The 25,132-nt window shown below is 34.6% G+C and overlaps 2 protein-coding genes across 31 annotated transcripts; both read left to right on the plus strand.

Annotated features, from left to right (window-relative positions):
- Positions 1-2,020: 2,020 nt before the first annotated feature.
- LOC115992268 (putative disease resistance protein RGA3) lies at positions 2,021-12,404 on the plus strand. 26 transcript variants are annotated; one of them, XM_031116408.1, is made up of 13 exons: positions 2,022-5,691; positions 5,822-5,977; positions 6,561-6,642; positions 6,752-6,974; positions 7,141-7,346; positions 7,513-7,688; positions 8,572-8,924; positions 9,107-9,482; positions 9,565-10,808; positions 10,904-10,954; positions 11,109-11,300; positions 11,385-11,488; positions 11,581-12,404. In XM_031116408.1, exon 1 carries the CDS (start codon positions 2,219-2,221, stop codon positions 5,642-5,644), a length of 3,426 nt encoding a protein of 1,141 aa, XP_030972268.1. In that variant the 5' UTR covers positions 2,022-2,218; the 3' UTR covers positions 5,645-5,691; positions 5,822-5,977; positions 6,561-6,642; positions 6,752-6,974; positions 7,141-7,346; positions 7,513-7,688; positions 8,572-8,924; positions 9,107-9,482; positions 9,565-10,808; positions 10,904-10,954; positions 11,109-11,300; positions 11,385-11,488; positions 11,581-12,404. The 26 variants fall into 26 exon arrangements, with proteins under 26 accessions (XP_030972269.1, XP_030972268.1, XP_030972263.1 ...); XM_031116403.1 differs by having other exon boundaries at positions 11,122-11,300; XM_031116413.1 differs by having other exon boundaries at positions 11,160-11,300.
- A 1,019-nt stretch (positions 12,405-13,423) lies between these two features.
- Positions 13,424-24,811, plus strand: LOC115992270 (MMS19 nucleotide excision repair protein homolog). Of its 5 annotated transcripts, XR_004092470.1 has the most exons (10): positions 13,424-13,599; positions 14,647-14,708; positions 14,809-14,863; positions 15,554-15,651; positions 19,323-19,481; positions 20,518-20,704; positions 20,796-20,849; positions 22,128-22,220; positions 23,612-23,699; positions 23,825-24,811. XR_004092470.1 is itself a non-coding variant. In XM_031116418.1 (8 exons), exons 1-7 carry the CDS (start codon positions 13,527-13,529, stop codon positions 20,804-20,806), a joined length of 645 nt encoding a protein of 214 aa, XP_030972278.1. In that variant the 5' UTR covers positions 13,424-13,526; the 3' UTR covers positions 20,807-20,849; positions 23,612-23,705. The 5 variants fall into 5 exon arrangements, 2 of the variants coding, with proteins under 2 accessions (XP_030972278.1, XP_030972279.1); XR_004092469.1 differs by lacking the exon at positions 22,128-22,220; XR_004092471.1 differs by lacking the exon at positions 22,128-22,220 and having other exon boundaries at positions 13,519-13,598; positions 14,614-14,708.
- Positions 24,812-25,132: the final 321 nt, after the last annotated feature.

The following is a 25,132-nucleotide window of genomic DNA, read 5'->3' on the forward strand; positions in this document are numbered from 1 at the left end:
GCCTATGAATTAGACAAACTGCAAGAAAGAGTGTAAGAACTCCACCTAGGCTACCAAGTCCATTAAGCCTAAAAGCAAGCCAAGCCCATTTGGAGCCCAATTTGTGATTCAAGTCTAAACCTGAAAGCAACATTCGGCTAGTGAACTTGTAGTCTTGAACTGGAATCAAGTCACCGAATCAGAAGCACGTCACACCATTGTCTAAAAGATAGCCACTTGCCTCATCAAAAAAAAAAAAAAAAGAGAGATCCACTTGCTAGACAATAGATAGACATGCATGATAGTTAATTAATCAAAATGTGGAAGAGGTGAAACCACGTCTCCAACAAATGACTATGATTCTCAAAAAAATAAAAATAAACAAACAAACAAATAAATGACTATGAGTTCTAATAATAATTAGTTGTATAGGTTTGCCTGTGTAACCTTTAGTTCATTTTTGTTTAGATGGAAACATGCTTTTGTAGTAAATTTAAACATGAATCATGTGTAGTAATATAAGAATTGCACTTTATTAGATGTAACACGCACTCACATTATACATTATTATGTAAATATTTGTAACTAAATATTTTTAGTTATATAATTAAAATTTTGAAATTATTAATTAATTATTTATTTATGATGTCACTTGTTGGGCTACAGAATCGGAACCATTCCCTTTTTCTAATTCTTTGTTTGGTCCAATTTTTCAAACCATGCAAAAAAACTCTCTGATCGCATTTAAACCGATCGCAAAATATGGTAATTGCATTGCTGATTGTGGTGGAGGTGCAAAAACTAGTGTGATATAGTTTTCAATTCCGTTTTTAAAATATCACAAAAAATCGTATTGCACCTATTAATATATAAGTTTTATTTTATATTTAATATACTAAAATACATATGAAAACCGACCAAACCAAACCGCACCTCATTGCACCACACGATAATTAATCTATTAAGGTGAGGCGCGGTGTGACTTTTGGGCAAATTGCATCAAACAAACCGAGTTTAGCCCTACCTTCAATTATTGTGGTGTTACCTTGTTAGGATTTTTTTTTAATAAAAAAATCAACATTACCCTTAGTATGGTAGTCACCCCACAAGTATAAATGTTTATGGGGTGTAGGGAGGGGTGTAGGGAGTAAGGGTCAGGGTTCAAGTCTCCAAGAGGAAGGCTCACACACATATACACTTAGATTATGTTAGAGTAGAAATTCTATTTTATATATATATAGGCCAAAATAAAATATTATTTTCATGTCACATAGATGGCCACGTGTATTGTCACATCAGCATATATTAAAAAATAAAAAACCAACCAAACAAACAAACAAACAAATTAGAAACACAACCAAAAAGTTATAGACCAAATCCATAATTTATCCTAAATTTTTTAAAATGTAGTTTATGTTACTAACATTGTTTAAAATGTGTTTTAATAAATTGAAAACGTAAGTTTAACTCGCGTAACAAACTATGTGAAAAAGGCCTTTATTAATTACACGAGTGGATGCCATAAAGCTGAAAGTCTGTTGGAGTCTTGGTTAGGAACGTTAAGTATATAAAATACAGAAGGGGATGCCATAAAGCTGGGTAGTCTATTGGAACTTTAGGTATGTTAAATACACAAGGGGATGCCATAAAGCTGAGCATTAGGTATATTAAATACACAAGGGGATGCCATAAAGCTGAGTAGTCTATTGGAGTATTAGTTAGGAACGTTAGCTAACAAAACTCTGATATAATTTAATGCTAAAAAGGAGGACAACAGAAGCCGGTGGAAAAACCACTCTATTTATTAAAGTTGATGCCATAATGCTGAGTGGTCTATAGGAGTGTTGGTTAGGACCGTTAGATGAGTAGTCTATTGGAGTCCCGGTTAGGACCAAAAGGTACCAAAACTCTGAATATAAATGCCCTTTTTGTTAATTGAACACAAGTGGATGCCATAATGCCATAAATACAATTAGTTTATTGGTTAAGTAACAAAACTGTGAATATGGTTGGTTGCTTATACAAGTAATTTATTGGTTAGGACTGTTAGGTAACAAAATTGGCAGTCATTGACCGATTGACGTCGCCAATCGTTATAAAATTCTGAAAGGACAATAGAAGCACAAACACACCTCTGCTACTGCTAGCTATTTCATTTTCTCATTCAGTCCATCAATTGCCATTTCCACTTTCTGTGTCTTGTATTTTCATTTTTCAATCAAAATTTCCACCTTCAAGCATGACTACTATAGTTACTGGCCTCTTGGAAAAGTCGGGTTCACTCCTTGCTGAAGAAGTATGGTCAGAGCTGAAGGAGTTCATGTCTTTTGACAAAGAAGTCCGAAAGCTTGAGAGCACCCTTCGTGCCATCCAGGCGGTGCTCGAGGATGCTGAGAAAAAACAAGTGAGTGATAAAGCTGTGGAACTTTGGTTAGATAAGCTCAAAGAAGCAGCCTACGACGTAGACAATGTGCTGGATGAGCTGGACACTGCAATCATTAAAGCAAAAATTGAGGAGGAAGAAGAAAAAGCTGAAACTACCACTGCTACTGCTAAGGTATGGCCCTGCATTTCCTGCATTTCCTGGCTTTTCACTAAAATTAAGAAGCTTGTCCATCGTCATGGCATTGTTCAGGAGATAAAAAAACTTAATGAAACATTAGATGAGATTGCCAAAGAGAAAGATAGGTACTCGTTTGTGTTTGAGTCTGGGTCGAGTAGTAGCACTAACATTGACATAGGCAAGTGGCCAAAAACTATCTCCGAGGTTGATGTGTCTGATATTATAGGTCGTAAAGAGTATAGTGATGATTTAGTGAGGAACCTGTTGGGTGAGGATAGTAGTGAAAATGAAAGAAACCCCTATGTCATCTCATTAGTAGGCATGGGCGGTATTGGAAAAACTACTCTTGCCCAACTAGCCTACAATGATGATAAGGTGAAGAGTCATTTTGATATAAGAATGTGGGTTTGTGTTTCTGAACCTTTTGATATTTCTAGGGTTGCCAAAGCAATCATTCAAGAGATTAAACGTACTGTCCTAGACAATGATATTAAGGAAACTCTTAAATGTATTCTCCTAGACAATGATATTGAATTGCAAACTCTAGTGATAACTATTAAAGATTTGATTCAGGGAAAGAGGTCTTTTCTTGTCTTAGATGATGTATGGACTGAAGACTACCAAAAGTGGGAGCAATTAAAACTTGCGCTGAACTATGGTGCTCAAGGTAGTAGAATTTTAGTCACCACACGTAGTAAGAGAGTCACGATTATGGTAAATAGTGACCCTACCATTAGTTTGGATGCATTATCTGAGGATGATTGCTGGTTAATATTTAGTAAAATAGCATTTGTTGATAAGGATGAATATCAATGTGGGCAATTAATAAACATTGGAAGAGAACTAGTTAAAAGGTGTAAAGGTTTGCCACTTGCTGCAAAGACTCTAGGAAGTCTTATGCACTACAAGAGAAGTAGTGAAGATTGGAGGAATATTTTAGATAATAATTTGTGGGAATTAGAAGATGTTAAAAAAGGTCTTTTAGGACCGTTATTATTGAGTTATTATGAACAACCATCAGCAATAAAATCTTGTTTCTTATATTGTGCTCTCTTCCCAAAGGATTATTTGTTTTCTAGAAATGAGTTGATCCACCTATGGATGTCACAAGGATATCTTGGCGTAAAACCAAATATAGAGATGGAAATTGTAGGAGAAGAGTATTTTGAGAGATTAGTCATGCACTCTTTCTTCCAAGATTTTGAGAAAGACAAAAAAAATGATAAGATAATAAGATGCAAAATGCATGACATAGTGCACGACTTTGCCCAATCAATGACAACAAATAATGAATATGTCACAATTGATGGTGACAAAGAGTTGGGGACAAATTGTAGAAGTGCTCACCATTTGAGATTAGAATTAATAGGGGAAACAGAGTTTCCTATGTCAATTTATAATGCAAAAAAAGTACGCACTCTCTTTTCCACTACATTGGCGAAGATGACTGTCTTCCCACTCAATTTATTCCAGCATTTGACATGCTTACGGGCATTGACTTTGAAATTTTATTCCTTTGAGAATCTTCCAAATGAAGTGGAAAAATTGATACATTTAAGATTGCTCGATGTATCATATAATTATGAAATTAAAGAATTACCAGAAACAATGTGTAATTTATGTAATCTACAAACTTTGAATATTAAAGGATGTCGGAGAATTACAAAATTACCCCAAGAAATGGGTAAACTAATTAAATTAAGACATCTTCTTACTGATTGGGATAAACCTTTTCCAAAAGGGATTGGGAGATTGAGTTCTCTAAGAACATTAAACACTTTCGTAGTAGGTGGTATAGATGATATTGACGGATGTAAACTTGGAGAATTGAAGAATCTGTACCACCTTAAAGGGTCTCTTACGATAAAAGGCTTGAAAAACGTAACAGATGTACAAGAGGCTGAGAATGCACAGCTTAAAGATAAGAAACATCTCCGTGAGTTGAGGCTATCGTTTGACGAGGGAGTTGAGGAGATTGAAAGTGTAAGGAATGATGAAATCGTTCTTAAAGCCTTAGAGCCACATCCAAACTTGGAAATTTTAAAGATTGATAACTACATGGGTAGAGTGTATCCTAATTGGATGAAGTCTTTGTCCAATTTGAAAAGGCTTCAGCTTTATTCGTGGCATAATTTAGAGCAATTGCCTCCTCTGGGGCAGCTGCAGTGCCTCGAAACATTAAAGTTAAGGGATGCGAACAGTGTGAAAAAGGTGGGTGTTGAATTTTTGGGAATAGAAGAAGCCAATGGGAAGAACGGATCAACATCATCACTTGTCTTATTCCCTAATTTAAAGTCTCTCCAATTTTGGGATATGAAAGAGTGGGAAGAATGGGATGGGATTGGAGAAAGGAGAGAAGAAGAAGGAGAAAGTGGTGTTTCTGTTTTAATAAGTATAATGCCACGTCTTCAGTTTTTGGGTATTTGGAGATGCCCAAAGCTAAAGGCACTGCCCAACTTCCTTGAGACAACTTCGTTAAAGCAATTGGAAGTCGATTGTCGAATTTCCAATTGGATGACGTGGGCAACATTATCCGGATTGAAAACACTTTGTCTCGGTCTGAATAACGACGTGGAGCATTTGCCCCCTTTGGGGAAGCTGCTGTTGGTCGAATCATTAGAGATATTTTATGGCGATAGAGTGAAAAAGGTGGGCGTTGAATTTTTGGGAATAGAAGAAGAATCCAACAACAACAACAACAAGATAGACGACGAGAAGGGATCGACATCATCATCTTCTTCTTCTTCGCCTGTCTTATTCCCTAATTTAAAATCTCTCGGATTTTGGTATATGGAAGAGTGGGAAGAATGGGATGGGATTGGAGGAACAATGAGAGAAGAAGAAGCACAAGAAAGTGGTTTTACTATCACTATTATGCCACGTCTTCAGGAATTGCGAATTTATAAATGCCCCAAGCTGAAGTCGCTGCCAGACTTCCTTCCTACAACTCCATTGAAGACACTGGAAATCTGGACCAGTCCAATTCTCAGTGAATGTTGCAAAGCAGAGATAGGAGATCAATGGCCCAAGATTTCTCACATACCCAACATTCAGATTAATCATACATGGGTGCGAAGAGATGGTCGTCCAATGCAAAATTAAATCTCAGTTCGATTGCGGGCGCTGCAAGTCGCATCCATTCCGTTAAGGTAACTTCTTTCACTTTGTCTTCTTCGTTTCTTTCTTTCTTTCTTTTTCCACAAAAAATAAACAATATTCGCAGATAAATTTGTCAGATTTGTGACCTAAATCTGACAAATAGTTCAATTTCGCTGCCAGACTTCCTTCCTACAGCTATATTGAAGCAATTGCATATCCAGAACAGTCCAAATCTCAGCCAACGTTGCCAAAGGGAGATAGGAGACCAATTGCCCAACATTTATTATCATTAATAAGTGGGACAGGATGATCAATCAAGGGAAAATTAATTCTCGGGTAACTTCTTCCACCTTGTCTTCTTCATCTTTTTCTTTTTTATCTATTAAAAATATTCTATTTTTCCTTCAAAATTTCCTCAAAAAATAATAACTAAATAACAATATTGGTAAATAAATTTCTTTCTTATGTTACTATGGGAGTGTGGTATAATGGTATTACATTACTCTCTCAATCATATTTTCGTGTCTCTTTCAATGTACTAGGTGTGCTTTGTTACTCTGTTCCTTGTTAATATAACCTTCATTCATCAAAAAATAAAAATAAAAAATAGAGTAAAAAATAACAATGCAATATTACTATGAACAAACTGTGTAAATCTAGTATTACCTCCTATATTAAATAAGTCGTGCTGAGGCTATCAATTATGATGACAGTTTTTTATTCACCATACAATTTCTTAGAAATAAAAAACAAAAAACATGTGAATCTGGTTGTTGTCCCACCTATTGTGTATGCTTCATGTTACATAGTATGCATTAATCTCTTGTCATAATATGTATTTTTCCTATCATATTTTGTTTGTTCTTATTTATAACAATCATCAAATTCCAGTATCAAGTGAAGCATTATTTGTGATCAGGAAAATATTCAAGGCGTGAGCATACGTTGATGTAGGCCTACAGAAGAAACTCCTGTATCATATATGGTATGACACATGAAAGGTGAGCTAGGCACTTAACCAAACTGCAAACTAATGCATCCTCAATTATTAAGGACTTGAAAATGAAGTTGCTAATTAAGCATCAAACTTCAATGTTACAATACTTACAGGTCTTATGAGTTTAAACCCGAAGGCATGTGAATTTCTTGTGAGACCAATGAAAAATGAAATGAGATCGAAGTCTAGAAGAAAGGCATTGAGAGACATATTCAACAATGGTGGAAGGTTCTTGAAGCTGTGAATTTGAAGAAGAGATCTCATAAGTGGTGTAAAGACAATATGCTTGATTACCTTTTGCTCCTTCAGTCCAATCTCCTCTCTCTCTTGCACCAGGTATAACTAACACTCACAGTGACACAAAATAGAGAGATATGCCTGTTTGTTTCTTGGGTTCTGTATAAGAAAAATGAAAATGTGGCAAACAGTTTTAATTTGCTTTATATCTTGACAATGTCAATAAACTTACTCATTTCTGATTCTTCACTATTTGATTTGACAGGATTTATGTGAGCATCAGTGAGTGAGACCAATGAAAAATGAAATGAGATCGAAGTCTAGAAGAAAGGCATTGAGAGACATATTCAACAATGGTGGAAGGTTCTTGAAGCTGTGAATTTGAAGAAGAGATCTCATAAGTGGTGTAAAGACAATATGCTTGATTACCTTTTGCTCCTTCAGTCCAATCTCCTCTCTCTCTTGCACCAGGTATAACTAACACTCACAGTGACACAAAATAGAGAGATATGCCTGTTTGTTTCTTGGGTTCTGTATAAGAAAAATGAAAATGTGGCAAACAGTTTTAATTTGCTTTATATCTTGACAATGTCAATAAACTTACTCATTTCTGATTCTTCACTATTTGATTTGACAGGATTTATGTGAGCATCAGTGAGTGAGTTTGGGCTTTTTGAGATGTTGACTTTTGGATGATCCAGGTTCTATTTGGTTGCTAAGAAAGTGTAGGAACCAATGACATTTTTAAGAGAAAGAGAAAGACAGATGTACTCATCCATTTGAATAGTCACAGTTTAGTGGTATCATTTGCGGGTGAGTTTATTATTTAGACATTTTGCACATGCTTTAATTGGCTGCTTTCTAGTTTTGGAGAACTGTCAATACCTTTCTGCAGTGGCAATGTGTGTGTGTGTGTGTGTATTTCTACTGCTTTACCATGTTGAGCCATTTATCATTAAACTATTTTATGTTTGGACAACATTAGCTGTTAATTGCAAGAAAATGACCATTTAGTAATGTTGTTCTCATTGCTTCTCTTAGATATAGTTCCTTTTTGAATGATGTTTTCCTTGATTTGTTGCTAATTATACAGGAATTGATTTGTGAAATGACAGATTAATGTTGATGTAGGAGATGCAAAAATATTTTTATTTATTATTATTTATGTTTACAAGTCAATTGTATTTTTATGTTTTAGGTCCTAGTAACTTATTAAGCTATTAGTATTTTAATTTGGAAGCAAGGTTATGTTCAAAATAAGGCAACTAGGGTTTCCTAGGCCAATTAGAACTAGGGCTTAGCAATCCTTTATAAGCAACCTATTATACTCTTTATGGAGATAATTGATATTTTGATGAATGAAAAAAATGGCCGTCTCTCTTTGGTTTGGTGCTGACTTTAAGTCCATCCTAGGTGCTGTCTTTTAGTGATTTCCCCGCTTAGTGCTGACTCCAAGATAGGCCTAAGTGCTGACTCTTACGTCATATTCATTTATTTTCCTGTTGTTTAATTTTTTTTTCTGGTTGTCCTACAACAAATGATCTTGTGCAAACAAGGGAGAAAAGAAATTGAATCATTCACATATTTCTTGCCTGAACTGCTTTCTTCTTCAATGGTTAATCCATAATCCTACCTATGTCAGTAGATCACACTTACATACTTATTCCCCCCTTGATATGAATTATCATTTTCTTAGATATGCAGCCATGGTTCTCCAGATTTCAGAAGGTGTTCTTCAATCCTGTAGAGTCTGAGGATCAGCTGGCAAACTGATACAAGTATAATAGTTGCTCCGACTAATGAAGTTGAAAGCGATGCTGTTGACGGCCCAAAACAAAATAAGTTGTTTTCATAATCTCTCCTCCCCCTATATTATGATGCGCTGACTGCACTATTGAGAGAGGTAGACTTTTGTTTCTGCTCACTACTCTCTCCGCATCAAAAATATTATTGCCCAAACATTAGGGCCCATCATTAATTCCTTTGGTACAACCTCAAAAGATATAATTGATGTTTTACTTGAAAGAGTTCTGACAAAGCCAACTCCAAGTAAGCCTTCTCATTCTGCTGCCATTGAAATGGTTAAAACTTTACAGTTGGAATTTATATTTTCAGTTGTGTTTTAAATAATAATAATAATAATAATAATAATAATAAATCAATGCTTGAAAATGTCACCTCGTAAGTCTTGTGTATTGTTTGAACCTATATCTGAGTCCTTTCATCATAAGGGCAATTACAAGGTACGTAAAAGGCTGCTCCATTTCTTGTTGGAATTCATTGCAGTAGTTCACCGCTTTCCACATCCTCTGGCAGTGATACTTCTGAGGGACTCACTTTGAAGCATCAAGAGCTCTTTGGGATTCAACAGTCTTATAAACCAGGAATTGGAAAGCAAAAGGTAGAAGCATCACCAGGTTGGTTTATGTGCCCTCCTAAAACTTGTGTCTACCTAGAGCCACTTGATGAGATATCATTGAACAATGTAGTTGATGGCTGGCAGATGCCTATGACAATGCCTTTTCAATCAACAAAAAAATTTGTCTTTTCCAAAGGAAGATAATATCCAATGTGACCTTCTACAAAGTAGCAAATATTGTAACCAAGGTATTGTTTTGTTCGTTTTTGTTTTTTGTTTCAAACTTTCTGTTCTTCCAGTTAAAAAATAGAAGTTTCTCTCTATCTACAGAACACCTTTGTGGCAATTTAGCATTTATAGAAAACACTCCAGTGTGGAAGGAACCCGAAAGCATGATTCACAGAGGCAAACATCGGGGTGAGAATACTCTAAAGTAAGAGTTGTGAACAAAGATTGAAGCAGTATCCACTCGTTAGCTTTGTTATAATGCCCTTGTGGCAATATACTGCTCAGAACTGGATATGGCCTCCTGTGATGATGGAAGTTAAATGAATGTGATTTGAGCTGGAAAAAACATCTTTTTTCTTTAATTTTGATTGTAAATTTCGTTGCTCATGTGGGTCTGTTTGTGTGTAATGGATCCCATTATTAGATTAGTAGATGCATGTGAACTTACATGAAAGCTAGGTCTTATAGTTAATATGACAGGGCATTTGTGCTAGTAGGCTGGTCACTTATTTACCTGTATTTTGATTAAAAATGGTTCCAACTTCTTCAGCCGATTGTCTTTACCACTTGGAGGTGGCTCTTCAAGCAGAGACCACTACAGGAACAGGTTTCTTACAGAATTACATTGAGTCTATTCTGGATCTTCAAGGTGCTAGCTACAAACTCACACAAGGTTTGTTACCATTCAATGCTTATGTCATGTCATATATAGAGACTGGAGTTAGAATTCTATCCTGGCATTTTTTTTATCAGTTTTTCCTAAATTTCCATGCACCATTTAATATTAATCATTAGTGCAAAACCTTCATAGCAAAAAAATAAACAGAAATTTTAGATATTATGTGAATGCTGGATAGAGGACTGATTATCTATGATGGCATATGTTGGAGGCCTCTAAAACTATATTAGATAAAATATTTTTAAGCACACGATTGTTAATAAAATATAAAAATAGAACTGTTTTTTGATTTATTGCTAATTATATAGCTTGTTGTGCAAACAAAGTAGAAAAGAGATTGAATCATTCACATATTTCTTGTCTGAACTACTCTCCTCTTCAAAGGTTAATCCATATTCCTACATATGTCAAATCACACTTGCATACTTTTTCCCCCCTTGATATGGATTATCATTTTCTTAGATATGCAGCCATGGTTCTCCAGATTTCGGAAGCTGCTCTCTAATCCTGTAGAGTGAGAATCAGTTGGCTGACTGATGCAAATATAATATTAGTTTCGACTAATGAAGTTGAATGCGATGCTGTTGACAGCCCACAACAAAATAAGTTTGATTCATGATCTCTCCTCCCCTTGTATTATGGTGTGCTGACTGCACTATTGAGAGAGGTAGACAACTTTTTCTGCTCACAATTCTCCCAACATCGAAAACATTATTGCCCAAACATCAGGGCCCATCATTAATTCTTTTGGTACTATTTCAGAAGATATAAATGATGATTTACTTGAAAGAATTCTTATAACGCCAACTCCAAGTAAGCCTTCTTATTCTGCTGCCATTGAAATGATTAAAACCTTACAGTTTGAATCTGTATTTGTATCTTCAGTTGTGTTTTGGAAAGAAAAAAAAAATCAATGCTTGAAATGTTACCTCCTAAGTCTTGTGTTTTGTTTGAACCTATATCTGAGTCCTTTCATAAAGGCAATTACAGGGTAAGTATAAGGCCGCTCCATTTCCAGTTTCATTGCAGTAGTTCCCCACTTTCCACATCCTCTGGCAGTGATGCTTCTGAGGGTCTCACTTTGAGGCTTCTGGAGCTCTTGGGATTCAGCAGGCTTATAAACCTGGAACAGGAAAGCAAAAGCTAGAAGCATCACCAGGTTGGTTCACGTGCCCTCCTAAAACTTGTCTTACTAGAATCACTTGATGAGAAATCATTGAACAATGTAGTTGATGGCTGGCAGATGCCTATAACGACACATTTCCAATCAGCAAATAAACTTGTCTTCACCAAAGGAAGACAATATCCAATGTGGCCTTCTACAAAGTAGCAAATATTGTAACCAAGGTATGGTTTTTTTTTTTGTTTTTGTTTTTTGTTTTTTGTTTTAGACTTTCTGTTCTTCCCATTAAAAAATATAAGTTTCTCTCTTTCTACAGAACACCTTGGTGGCAATTTACCATTTATAGACAACACTCAATGTGGAAGGAACCTAAAAGTGTGATTCACAGAGGCAAACATCTGGATGAGAATACTCTAAAGAAAGAGTTGTGGACAAAGTTTGAAGTAGTATCCACTCCTTAGCTTTGTTATAATGCGTCTGTGCTGCAATATACTGCTCAGAACTGGATAAGCCCTCTTGTGATGATGGAAGTTAAATGAGTGTGATTTGAGCTGGAAAACACATCTTTTTTCTTTAATTTTGATTGTAAATGGTGGATCATGTTGTATGTTGGTCGTATTTTGAGGCTCTATAATTGGTTTATATATCAGTACCACCTATGATGCATGTATCTCTTGGTGGCGTTATTTTCACTAATCATTTGTCCGAAGAGTAACTACAGCACATATGAGCACCGGTGGGACAGCCCAAGGACTATGCACAAATTTCAATTTTTGTAATCGAAAAGCTAAACAGCCCTACTGTTTTTGGTTTATATTAGTATTCTGAAGATGTTTTGTTAGATTGTCAGAGCTCATTGGGTTATGAAAAGAAGGATTGGCTAGAAGTCTGCAATGGTGTTAGCTTATTCTGTTAGTATTGTGTTGGAACTGTTTTTATCTCATTGTTTGAATAAATTTATCATTCATCGTGATACAGAAACAGCACACTATGTTTCAACTATTGGCTATTGCAAAGTTCCATGCCACATCTTTTGTGGGATGTCATGCGAGGTGCATCCTTGCACCATGTATACTATAGAAGTGGTTATGTACACAAAACTGTTCTTATATGAATAAGCTTCCCCTTTGAGACGTGTTATTTGATTTTTTTTTACATGTTATGTCTAGAATCATGTCCATCAGTCCTTTAGTCACTATTTGGGGTAGGTGCATGAGTATTAAGTTTTCTATGACATATGTTTCACTCCAAATCTAGTCTTATTCTCATCCACAACTTGGACACTTACTACCCACTAACTTTCTCACATTGACAACGTGTAGCTATATATAAAAAATGACACATCATTATGATTCTTTTTTATATCATAGCCATCAAATTTAACAATAGGTTAAATTTACTATGAGAGCTTAATTGTGTTCAAAACATACATTTCCTCCTCCACATAATAAATTATACCCAAAAAAAAAATTAAAAAAACATATATGTGCTTCCTAAGCCCAAAAAACCAGTTTTTCTTGACATGTTGAATCGTTGATCTTACTTTCCTGAGTCCCACATCTAAAATAAAAATATTCCAATTTTTTATAGCAGTTTTAATAAAGGAGGGAAGAAGAGCCTCATTACTAGAATAGGCTTTTTTATTATAAAAAATATATATTTAAAGAATTGGGGTTCAAATAATGTCTAACACAAAATAGGGAATTGTTTGGTTTCAAATAGGTTTGGATCCTTGAGCTCTAACTACTAAGAGAAAAATAACAAGTGTCCCATTATGTTCAATATGTATAACTCACTTGATTAATTCAATTAAGTGAATTATATAAATTGCAAATGACAATTGTAAATATCATCTTCATATTAGTGGTTATAATCAAGCTTTGTTCCACACATCATACACACATTATTTTAGTTTAATTTATTTATTTTTCCATTTTTTTTTTTAGAATAACACACAAAATATTAGTTGTAAACACAATTTCATAATTTCAACCGAAACAATTTCAGGATTAATCATTACTCTCGTGTAAAAATTAAAATTAAAATAATTTTTTTTAAAAAAGCATATACGAAGACATGCACACCAAAATTATACTACAAAAACAGAATCAAAATATATATACACACACCGTTTCTTTCTTTAACTTTTGGTCCTTTTTGTTTGCTTTTATAGACTCTGTAGGCGCGTTCACCTCAAACTCCCAAAACCCTCTCTCACTCTCTCTCTGAAACTCCTAAAACCCTAAAATCTTCTGTATTCGAATGGCAGAACCGAGTCAGGTGAGTCATCTCATTGAGTCCTTCGTCGACTCGTCTCGTTCCCCGACTCAGCAGGTTCACGCTTTGCTTTCTTCTGCTCCAAATTCGTCACCTTTCATTGTTAAAATTTATTACTGTCTTTTACTATTACTCTCGTCTCATGCCGTGTTTGGTTGCCTAGAAAATCAATTTTAAAAAGAAAACCTTGGAATTTGAACTAATTCACATAATTATGTGTTAATTCAATATGAACCCTCTGCTCAGGCTAGCACAATTCAAATAATTATTGGGCAAAAGTTAAAAAGAACATTAAATTACTAAGTTCTGGGTCGTTAAATATTGAATTACTTGTTTTTTTATATTGTTGTTATGGCAAAAACGATGATGGGTGTGAAATTATTTGGCTATCTAAGTTTTATATTGACACCATATTTCATATATTGTTCTTTGGAATAATTACTATTTGTGTGAAATTAAAGCCTTGGATAGCATGAGTACATTGCCTGGAAAATGCAAAATTTAATGTAATTTAGGAAAAATATGCCATTGGTTACATGGCTATTGAAGAGCAAGAGGTTTGGTGGGTCACAAAAGAGATAAAAGTTTTAAGTTGGAATTGTATGTGTGATATCCACATGGGAAGCCATACATGTTGCTACTGACAATTTTGGGATGTAAGCTATAAACATATGGAATAAGGGAAAGGAATAGCAAGAAGGGACGTGATCATGCAATTGCCTATAGGTTTTACTGTCTAGAGATAAGTTCAAAGGGCTCTTCTTTAGAAAGGTTCCCTATGTTATCAAAAAAAAAGAAAAAAGAAAAAAGAAAAAAGAGGGATGTGATATGGTAGTCTTGCTCAACATTTGCTTTTTTCCTACTCTTGTTATTTTTTCTGATTTCAACTGGGAAAGATTTGAATTCACTGGGTGCATGCGTGTATTGACCATCCAAGTAATATTTGTATGTAGCTTTATGATAGTTGCTTCATTCAAAAGGGGCAATTTTTGTTGATTACTCAATTTGTTGTTTTATTGTTATACTACTTTTTTGTCGGATTTCATTTATGTTTTGCTATGCCGTGAGATAGGTTGAATTCGCTCAATATGTGTGTGCACTACAGCTGCAAGCTTGGACAAAATTGCTTCTCTTGTGAAGAATGATGTATTAACTATGGAAGGACTGGTGTGCCTCTCTTGTATAATATTTGTGTTTATTTAGTATTGTTCTCTTGTTGATCTATTTACTTTTTGGTTTGTGTCTCTTATCATTTTCTAAAATTTAGGTCAGGGAGATGCAGATGTATTTGACCACTACAGATAACATCGTTCATGCGAGAGGTATTTTAAGCATCTTTTATGAGGTGTTGGGTAGAATGGTAGTTTTTCTTTTTGTGGTAATTAGTATATAAATAAATCAATCTAAAGCTTGAATTCGAATACTCAAAGTTTTATTAGCCAGCTACATTTTTTGAGTAGATTGCATGAATTTTTCAGTATGCAACTGTACAATGGCAGAGCCAGGGAGTTGCCCCCCCGACCCAGCAAACTTTGATACATTCAAATCTTAAAACCATGAAATGTAAAAATGTTATCAGTATTGCTTTGTTGAGATTAACCTGATGCTTTGATGCTTGGATATGTTCTTGTCTTAGAACCATGAAGTGTAAAAATGTTTTCAATGTAGTGCTTTGATGAGACCTAACATGCCCATCAACTTCTTTACTTGGAAAATTTATGTGTCTGTGTCAGTTATAAACTTTATGCCTCCAAAGTCAAATCCTGGCCCCACCACTGAAATTGTATGTCTGTGATGGTCTCTTTTAGATATCTGCATGGTAAAGTTTTATATTTTTTCCCTCTTTTGGTTGGTATGGGCTTGGAAAAAGTAGAGGGGCGGGGGGAGGGTGGGGTTCTTGTGGGCCTTATAAGTTAACAATATAACTCTAGATTTTTGATTGGTTTTCTTATTCCTAAACCAAAATGATATTAGTTCCTGACAATTTCTTGAGACATGGTATTCTTTTCCAGGTATCCTTCTTCTTGCAGAAGTGCTGACATGTCTTGCAACAAAGGCACTAGACAATGCTACATTACATAGCTTGATAGGGTTCTTCGCTGACAGATTGGTGAGTAGTAAGTTATTTTCTGCAGCATCATATATGAAAGATCTTAATTTATAATTTCTGATTGTGATCTTTGTTATCTTTCAAGTTTATGACTTCCATTTCCTTTTTAAATTCTACCTGGTTTGTGTGGTTTTATGATGTGCCCGGAGCCTCGGACAGATTCTGCTCCATTGACTTTACACGTTTAAGTCATATATTTTTCATAATTATGTGAATAATTTTTTTTCTTATCAAGAGTCAATTACAAAAATAATTCTTATTGGAGATCAGACTTTTATTTTATTTTTGCACAAAAATCTGTAAATCTATCATACTTTGATTGCTTTGCACACTGTACACTAGAAGTTTTTTTGTCTGTTTTCGGGCTTAAGACCTCTATATTCATTCTCTGTGGGTGCATGAATCCAGGAAAATTTCACAAACACGGCTTGATTTAGGTGGTTTTGTAGTTGCCTCCTTCATTGTTCTTCCTCTTGCTGAAATCTAGGTTGCACGGACACGCCATTTTTGGCGTCGTGTCGGTGTCGGACACGTGTCGGACACCGGAACGGGTACGACTCGCCGGATTCCCGTGTCCGGCGAGTGTCTCTTTTTTTTTTTTTTTCGCTTCTCGACACGGCACCGACACGGCTTCGACATGGCTCCGACACGCCAGCAGTGAAAAAAAAAAGAAAAAAAAGAAAGAAAATCACAGATTTCTCAACCCATCTCAAGTTCTCAACCCACATCTCAAGTTGAAAACCCATAGATAGTCGCCGGTGGACACGCCAGCAGTGAAAAAAAAAAAACAGAAAATCACAAATTTTGACAGTCGCCGGTGAAAGTTTAGAGTCTGATACCGTGAAAGTTGAAACCCATAGACAGTCGCCGGTGCAAGATCGGGCCGATCGGCGAGTCGGCGAGCTCCGTAGACAGTCGCCGTCGACGCCGTGCTCTCTGTCCCTTCCGATCTCTCTCTCTCTCTCTCGGCGTGGACAGGTCCGAGTCCGACCTCTTCTCTTCTCTCTCTCTTTTTTTTTTTTTTCTTTCTTTCTTTCAGAGATGCTGTGTACTCTGTTTACTTAAGTTATGACGCTTTTTTTTTCTTTTTTTTTTTTTTTAATCCCACTCTCACTACATATATATGTTTCTCAAAAAAAAAACATATATATATATATATATATATCCCAAAAGTTTAAATCTGGTTTTCCTTAACGTTTTTAGTTTGACATTGAATGTAGCCTATTTAAACTTTTGGTTTGTACTCTAAACATTTTATGTGTATTATTATACTACTTTGGGTGTTAGTTTACTTATTTGTAGTATTTATATAATTTAAATTCTAGACATAAACGTATTTTATGTCTAAAAATATTTAAAAATATGCCTAAATATAAAATTTAATTAATTATTTAACTGCCGTGTCCCCGCCGTGTCGTGTCCTTATTTTTCAAAAATTGCCGTATCCCCGAGTCCGTGTCCGTGTCGTGTCCGTGTCCGTGTCCGTGTCCATGCAACATAGGCTGAAATGGGTTACTATTTTGAAGCTTGTCTTTTCATGATTTGATGGCATGGCATGGGGAAGGTCTCTCCAAGAGCGGAGGCTTGTGACTTGATCTTGATTTAGAGGTTGCATATATTTTCATCATGGTTAATCATATATTATACTAGCCTCTGAACACGCGCTACACACATGTTCAGAGGGGCTTCCTTTTTTTTTCAATTAAAAAAAAAACATTTGTATATCTCTACAATAATATCAAATGAAATGTACCTTTCTCAAATGCGAGGTATTGTGTCTCCATCAGAAAGACCTTTAATTTTTGTGGGGAGCTTTGGGGAGTTAGAGGAGAGAAATGAGAGTAGGAAGGATTGGGGAGGAAGGGAAAACTGAAATCAGAAAATAATAATAATAATAATAATAATAAAAAATAAATAAATAAATAAATCGTATCTAATTGTGGGTTTTAAACATGGAGTCCATCTAAAAAAAAAAAAAAGTGATATAGTTTTAAATTTTAGAATGAAAAAACGTTTAAGGCTTGGAAGTTATCTTTTTAGAGAACTACAATACTATGTGGGTGTTACAATGTTAGAATTCAAATGAAAAATGTAACTGCCCTGGATAAAGATGAGCATTATTATTATTTAAAAAAAAAATAAAAAAACTATTGGCTTGTTTTGATTTTGAGTAAAAATCAGAAACGTAGGTTATTTTAACAAAATTGGAAGCGTGGGATTGTTTTGATTTGAACGTGGGTTAGTGAGAGTTGGAGTTGTTAAAATTTCTTTTTTGTCCCTAAGTGATTGTTTGACACTTTGACTCACAAAACTATAGACTAATCATTAGGGATAATACTGGAAATAAGGAAAAGTGGACATCTCTGTTCTACTCTCTCAATATATAGAAATATGTGAAGGGAGATTGAATTTGGTTTATTACCTTCATATTATTTCCCTTTTTTTAGCTGTGGTGTTTTTGGATTGTGTTTGGGGCTTCCAACAATGACAAGTTCTTATAAAGTCGATGTGCTATATTTGTGGATATGTACTTTGGAAATTGGATAGGTTCCTTTTTGGCATTTTTCCCCATGTGTATTGATAGAGTAGCATATAGCTATTCTTTTAAAATTTGTTGGTTCTTGGATCATTTTGTCAAGGGGAATTCAAGTGGAGTCTCTTTTCTTAATTTCTTTCTTTTGTTCCTTTTCAGTTTGACAATTCATGATAATAATTGTCAGTAGCACTTAATAGGTACTCATCTCCGATATATGTATGGCTTAACAGATCAGGATGTGCCCTTCAAAGTGAGTTTCGTCTACTCTGAAAAAACATAGTTGGTCATGATCAGCTTCAATCTTGTTCAAGGTTATTCATAAAATAAAATAATAAAAAACCCCTGGGTTCAAGCCCTAATGTCGGGCTCATTATCTTAGAAAGTGTTTGTACCGTTGAAATTAATAGTATGCATTCATGTGAATGTATGTATGTATGAATATGTTTGGACACATAAACATCTTCATATGTATTTACGTATGTAAGTATTTATGTATGTCCTGTTGAATTTTCATATTAATTAATTTATGCATTCATGTGAATGTATGTATGAATAATTTACACATACAAATGTCATCATATGGATATGGTGCATTTTTCTCCAGGAGGAGGTCATGTTACATGTTCAGGTGGTTGCATTTAATGATTTATGAAATAACAATTCCAAAGACAGATTTACTCATTTCTCTCTCTCTCTCTGTCTGGTTTGGTATTACAGAGCTGTTTATATTGGTTTAAGGCCAAGGGTTTTGTTTACATGTCATTCTTCACTTGAGATTCTTTTTTGTTAATTTTTATCTCTCTTAATATATGAAATTTTAGTATAAATAGATTTTTTGAGATTTTAGTGTAATTTCCCTCAGATGAAAATTATAGCCTTTTTTACTCATGGTTTACTAGTTTACAGTTGTTTCTTATCAGTTTGTCTGGAAACTACCAAACCATAGAACCTAGTCTGGAAAAGAGTCTATAATAGATGATATCATATTTATATCAGGAAAAGAGGATCATTAAATTTACAGGTGTTTCCTCATATGACAATTATTGACTCCCTTCAGAACTTCCTCATTGTCTTCTTTGAATTATATCTGTTCTGTAATATTAAAGTATAATAGATGATATCATATTTATATCAGGCAGATTGGAAAGCTTTACGTGGTGCACTTGTTGGTTGCTTGGCACTGATGAGGAGGAAAAGTAGTGCTGGTGTGGTTACTAGCACTGATGCCAAAGCAGTTGCAAAGTCTTTTTTACAGAACCTACAGGTGCAGTCTTTAGGACAGCATGATAGGAAGGTAATTCTATTTTGCTCTCAAGCCATAGTTAATGGAGACAAATTAATAAATCTACACCAGATACCTACCTATGCAACGCCTTATTACAATTTCAAAGTTTTTGACTTTACCATAAAAATGTTCTTGAAGCTTTGCTTTGAACTTCTGGAGTGCCTGTTAGAACGCTACCTCCAATGGTATCATTTCCAGTCTCATTTTTATTCAACTTTTCTTGTCCTCTTTTTGTAGTAATACATTATTTTCATCTGTTACTATAGGAAGAGGTCAAATGCTTTCTCCTGAAACCTGTTTAATTTTTAAATAGAGTCACATCCATTTTTACTGCCACTTTATGTGATCATTGAGAGTGTCTTAGAAAATTAACTGAAGACTAAAGTTCAAGATGGAATTTTTATGGTCAATGACAAACCATGTGGGTTACTTTGTTCAACATGACAACTAAAACCCTAGATCATGGGCAGATCCAGGTGGCCAAATAGGAGAATCCCCCCCTCCCCCCCCCCCCCCTCCCCGGAAGCCACCCTTATGAAACCTATAAACTTGTCCCCTTTCTCTACAAGAAATACCCTCTGGACCCACCATTTGATCGCTGTTAGTTTCCATATGCATCTACACTGCACTCACAGAGAATTTATTTATACGACTAATGTAAAATCTAGAATTAAACATGTCTATTTTTGGCAATGGATTTTTTATATTAAGACTGAGTTCAAATGAAGTTTGTGTCCCAAAACTGTAAGCTAGTTATTAGTCATGCCATATTAAAATTATTTAGATTATAAAAAAAGGGGGTTGTTGCTGGCATTATTCATATATTTGTTTCTCCTTGCCACAACCGTGCTTCATGCTCTGTTCATGCAACTTGAGCTTTATAATCTCTCTCTCTCTCTCTCTCTCAGAGACACACACGCAAGCACAAATGCGCCACCAAACCCTCCATTAGAGATGTCATATTCATCCAATGGTGTCTCTTACTTTAGCATACTTCATCCTTTTTTGTATGTTATTATTAATTAGGCTGTCCTTTGTCATCTAGGGTGATGAGCTTATTTATGGAATTTGTGAAGCCGTTGATTCAGAAAAGGATCCTCAATGCTTGATGCTTACGTTTCATATTGTTGAAGTTCTGGTGCAACTGTTTCCAGATACATCTGGTCCATTTGCAAGTTTTGCTGGGGATCTTTTTGAAATTTTGAGCTGTTACTTTCCTATTCATTTTACACGTAAGCTGAATGCACACCAGTGTTTTTATTGCTTCACGTGCTCTTTCCTGTCATTAATATGTGGAAATGGTTTCTTTTTTGCATTATACAGCCAAGGGGTGAGGATCTTGGTATCAAAAGGGATGACCTCTCTCAGGCACTAATGGTAGGTGGTGCTTACATTGGACTTTTTAGAGTATATTGTACTTAGTCTGATGCGTGAATTAATATGTGCAGTAATGCCTTTTTATGATGTAAAGTTTCATGATGATTTATTGTAAAACATCTCGCCCCAACCCTACTCTCTCTTCTTACCCCCCCCCCCCCCCCCAAAAAAAAAAAAAAAGGTGGTGCAAGGGTTACTGGAAACACAGGTCTGATTGATTTCTACTAGCGGTTTATGCATATTTCATCAATTCATTATGGTCTATGCTTTGCCTTACATATTTTTTAAGGATCCAGCTGGATGTTCTTAAGTAACAAAAGAAGCCTGTGAATGGGTTGATTAATTTAGTCTTTAAATTGTTTTAATTAAGGATTTTGGGTCTAGGAAGATGTTTTTAGCTATATTAGAGGTTAATTCTTTACAACTTCCTTGCCCTCTTATTTCTTCTCCTCCTTCTGAAGGTGCAGCCCGAACCTGGGTTGTTATATGTAATAAAAAATTATATTGAAGTCTATGAATAATGTTCTGTGAAATTCACACTAGTTTTGTTTTGTTTTTTTGTTTTTTTTTTTGAAACCATGGTTTTTCAATTGTTGGTTAATTTAATTATGACCTAGCTTCCCTTGTCCCAAGTCTGAACTTTTTGAGGTTGGTAGTTTCAATTCTGTATCTAGAGCAATATGTCAGGTTATGATGTTTTTTCTCCCCATCTCTGCCATATGTCAGGTTATGATGTTTTTTTCTCCCCATCTCTGCCGATGCCTTTTTTGGCCTTTTGTCCATGCTATGCAACAAACTTGAATAATACTTCTCATCTGCACTGGTTCATTCTTTGGGCTTTTTTCACACATTAACTGGTTTCGCTCCCAATTAATGTGCTTGTAATCATTTCAATGATCAAGGGGAGGAGATTTGTGCTGGCTGTCTGCCTATCTATTGCAACATATCTTTATTCAGGCTACGACCAGAAGTCATAATTGATAATTTGTTTAAATGCATGCTGAAAGTGTTAATTAAAAATTTAACAGTATTAAATTGATAATGTGATGTGAGGTGAGAAATAGGTATATGCAAATTTTTTATTGTATCATAGTAAAGTTAAATGCATACCTATCCAAAAAAAAAAAAAAAAAGTTTAGTTAAATGCATCACTTAAGTGCATTTCCTATGATAATATGACTCTTAAAAAGGAAGGCAAATAGATTTACTTATCATTACTATTTTACCTGGTTATTTGCATACAAACACTAGTTTGATATGTGATCTTTACTTGCAAAGCAACTGTATGTACCTCATTCTTCTGGAGTTGGCATTCTCCTCGACACCTGTTTGCTTCTTGAGAAGCTTTCTTCTTCTCTACCATCAGCAAAGGTTGGTGCTAATTCAATGTAGTTTCACTCTGTTAATGTTTGTAAAATCAAAGGTTGGTGCTAATTCAATGTAGTTTCACTCTGTTAATGTTTGTAAAATCTTATTCAATTGAAATATAAAAATAACACAAGCATTCGTTAGATTTCATTTTCAGTAATTTTTTGGTGCAGTGCACGGGTTAGTAGTAGGAAAAAGACAACCCAAGAATAATAATCACTTTTTTTTTTTTTGGAGAGATAGTTTTTAATTTAGAGCATCCACTCAACACCAATTGTTTTTGGTGTAGACGAGAATTGAATCCTAGATCTCTTATTTGAGGACAAGGGGCTTTACAAAAACTCTCTGAATAATAACCATCTGAACTACTAGTTTATTACACATGTGAACCAACTGTTTTATTAACATGAATTAGTTTCCTTCAAAAAAACATAAATTAGTTGAACTACTTGGAAAATTATTAACGTTTAATTTGTTTGCCTTATTCAACAAAGAGTACTATTAATGGAATGAAAAAAAAAAAAAAAACTATTTGAATTAAGTTTGAAAAGAGAAGGAAAATTTTGGATTGAAATAATTAATGATTCTATTTTCTTACTAGAAAATGCTTAAATTTTAGGATTGGAAACAGTATACATTATTTTCTTTTTCTTTAATTTTTCCTAATTTCAGATATAAAAAGAAGAAGAAAAAAAGTTGAGGACAATTTGTCAATATTTATGGTCAATAAAACATAATGTTGAGTAATTTCAAAAGAGTTGAATTAAAGTGTCATTTTCGTGTCAAATTGTTGGTGTTTGCATTTTTTTCTAAAGTTATATTTTTTTCTCATCATCATAGTTGTTAGAGATATATTAAACATATTAACCCAATGTGTAACTTTGTGTGCAATATGTCTAACATATCTCTAACAATAGTCATCTATTTATCAACTCGTATTTCTATTCGAAATGGTATATAATTTTTTTTGTTCTCAAATGTGATATATATCTAGGGTTTGGAATTAGATCATAGATAAGATATATTTTTTTTTTTGGATAAGTATAATAGATAAGATATAACAACATAATTTTACTCATATAAAGAGAATTTAAGATATCCTTTGTCCGAAGGATGAAATCCTAGTTCTGTCCCTGGTGGCATGCCATTGTTTTTGCTTTTTTTCCATTTTAAACTTTTATTATTTTATAAGGGGAAAAAAAAATACTTGGTAAATTGTGATTGGTGGAACACAAAAAGTGGGAAAAACAATTTGTATTCTTATGTCCTCATGCTCATATTTTGCATTAATTTGGTCATAATATGTATTTTCCTATCCTATTTTGTTGTACTTGTTTAAACCAAATATCAAACTCTACTGCACTAGTAATGAGAGAAGTATTTTTGGTGATCAGGAAAATTTTCTAACATGGACATACTTTGAAGAAGGCCAGCGGAAGTCACTCTTGTATCATTTCATAATGACAGCAAAGCTTGCATATGGTATGAGACATGAAAGATGAGCTAACTACTTAACCAAATTGCAACTGATGCTGTGATACCTTGATTGTTGAGGACTTATAAATGCAGCTGATAATCTTCAAACTTCAATGCTACAATACTTACAGGTCTATGAGTTTGAATCCAAAGGCGTGTGAATATCTTGTCAGTCCAATGAAAGATGAAGTGAAATCGAAATCTAGAAGGAAGGCATTGAGAGATGTATCCAACAATGGTGGAAGGTTTTGAAGCTGTGAATTTAAGGAAGCAATCTCATTAGTAAGAAGATGATCGGTCTAGGGCAATTGAAGAAGACAATATGCTCGATCGCCTCTTGCTCCTTAAGTCCAACCTCTTCTCTCTCTTCCACCAGGTAACTGGCACTTACAGTGCCAAAACATAGAGAGATATGCTTGTTTGATTCTCCCATGCATATCTCTCTATGTTTTAGAATGCAGAGATTCCTTCTCCCATGCAATTATTGACATCATTACTCCATTTAGAGCTTAATCGGATTTAGAAAATGCTTACATTACAAAATATTTGGATCCCTTCGCAACTTTATATCAATTTGTCTTGACATGGATAATTAACCAAGTCATTTTGAATTGATTGTAAGTTAAGCATGTTAACACGGTTTCAGCGAAAAAGACTATATACTTCAGGAGCCTAATAAAGAAGAAGACAACGTTATACACCACTCAATCAAGACTCTCCCAAAGCCCAAGATACAGAACCAAATTGTCCAATTCAATGTAAAATATTTCCTGATCCACCATATAAACATAGAAAACCAGGCCTATGAATTAGACAAACTGCAAGAAAGAGTGTAAGAACTCCACCTAGGCTACCAAGTCCATTAAGCCTAAAAGCAAGCCAAGCCCACTTGGAGCCCAATTTGTGATTCAAGTCTAAACCTGAAAGCAACATTCGGCTAGTGAACTTGTAGTCTTGAACTGGAATCAAGTCACCGAATCAGAAGCACGTCACACCATTGTCTAAAAGATAGCCACTTGCCTCATCAAAAAAGAAAAAAAAAAGGAGATCCACTTGCTAGACAATAGATAGACATGTATGACAATTAATTAACCAAAATGTGGAAGAGGTGAAACCACGTCTCCAACAAATGACTATGATTCTCAAAAAAAAAAAAAAAACAAACAAACAAATAAATGACTATGAGTTCTAATAATAATTAGTTATATAGGTTTGCCTGTGTAACCTTTAGTTCATTTATGTTTAGATGGAAACATGCTTTTGTAGTAAATTTAAACATGAATCATGTGTAGTAATATAAGAATTGCACTTTATTAGATGTAACACACACTCACATTATACATTATTATGTAAATATTTGTAAGTAAATATTTTTAATTATATAATTAAAATTTTGAAATTATTAATTAATTATTTATTTATGATGTCACTTGTTGGGC

The sequence above is a fragment of the Quercus lobata genome, chromosome 5, assembly GCF_001633185.2.
Source record: "Quercus lobata isolate SW786 chromosome 5, ValleyOak3.0 Primary Assembly, whole genome shotgun sequence".
Lineage (NCBI taxonomy): Eukaryota > Viridiplantae > Streptophyta > Magnoliopsida > Fagales > Fagaceae > Quercus > Quercus lobata.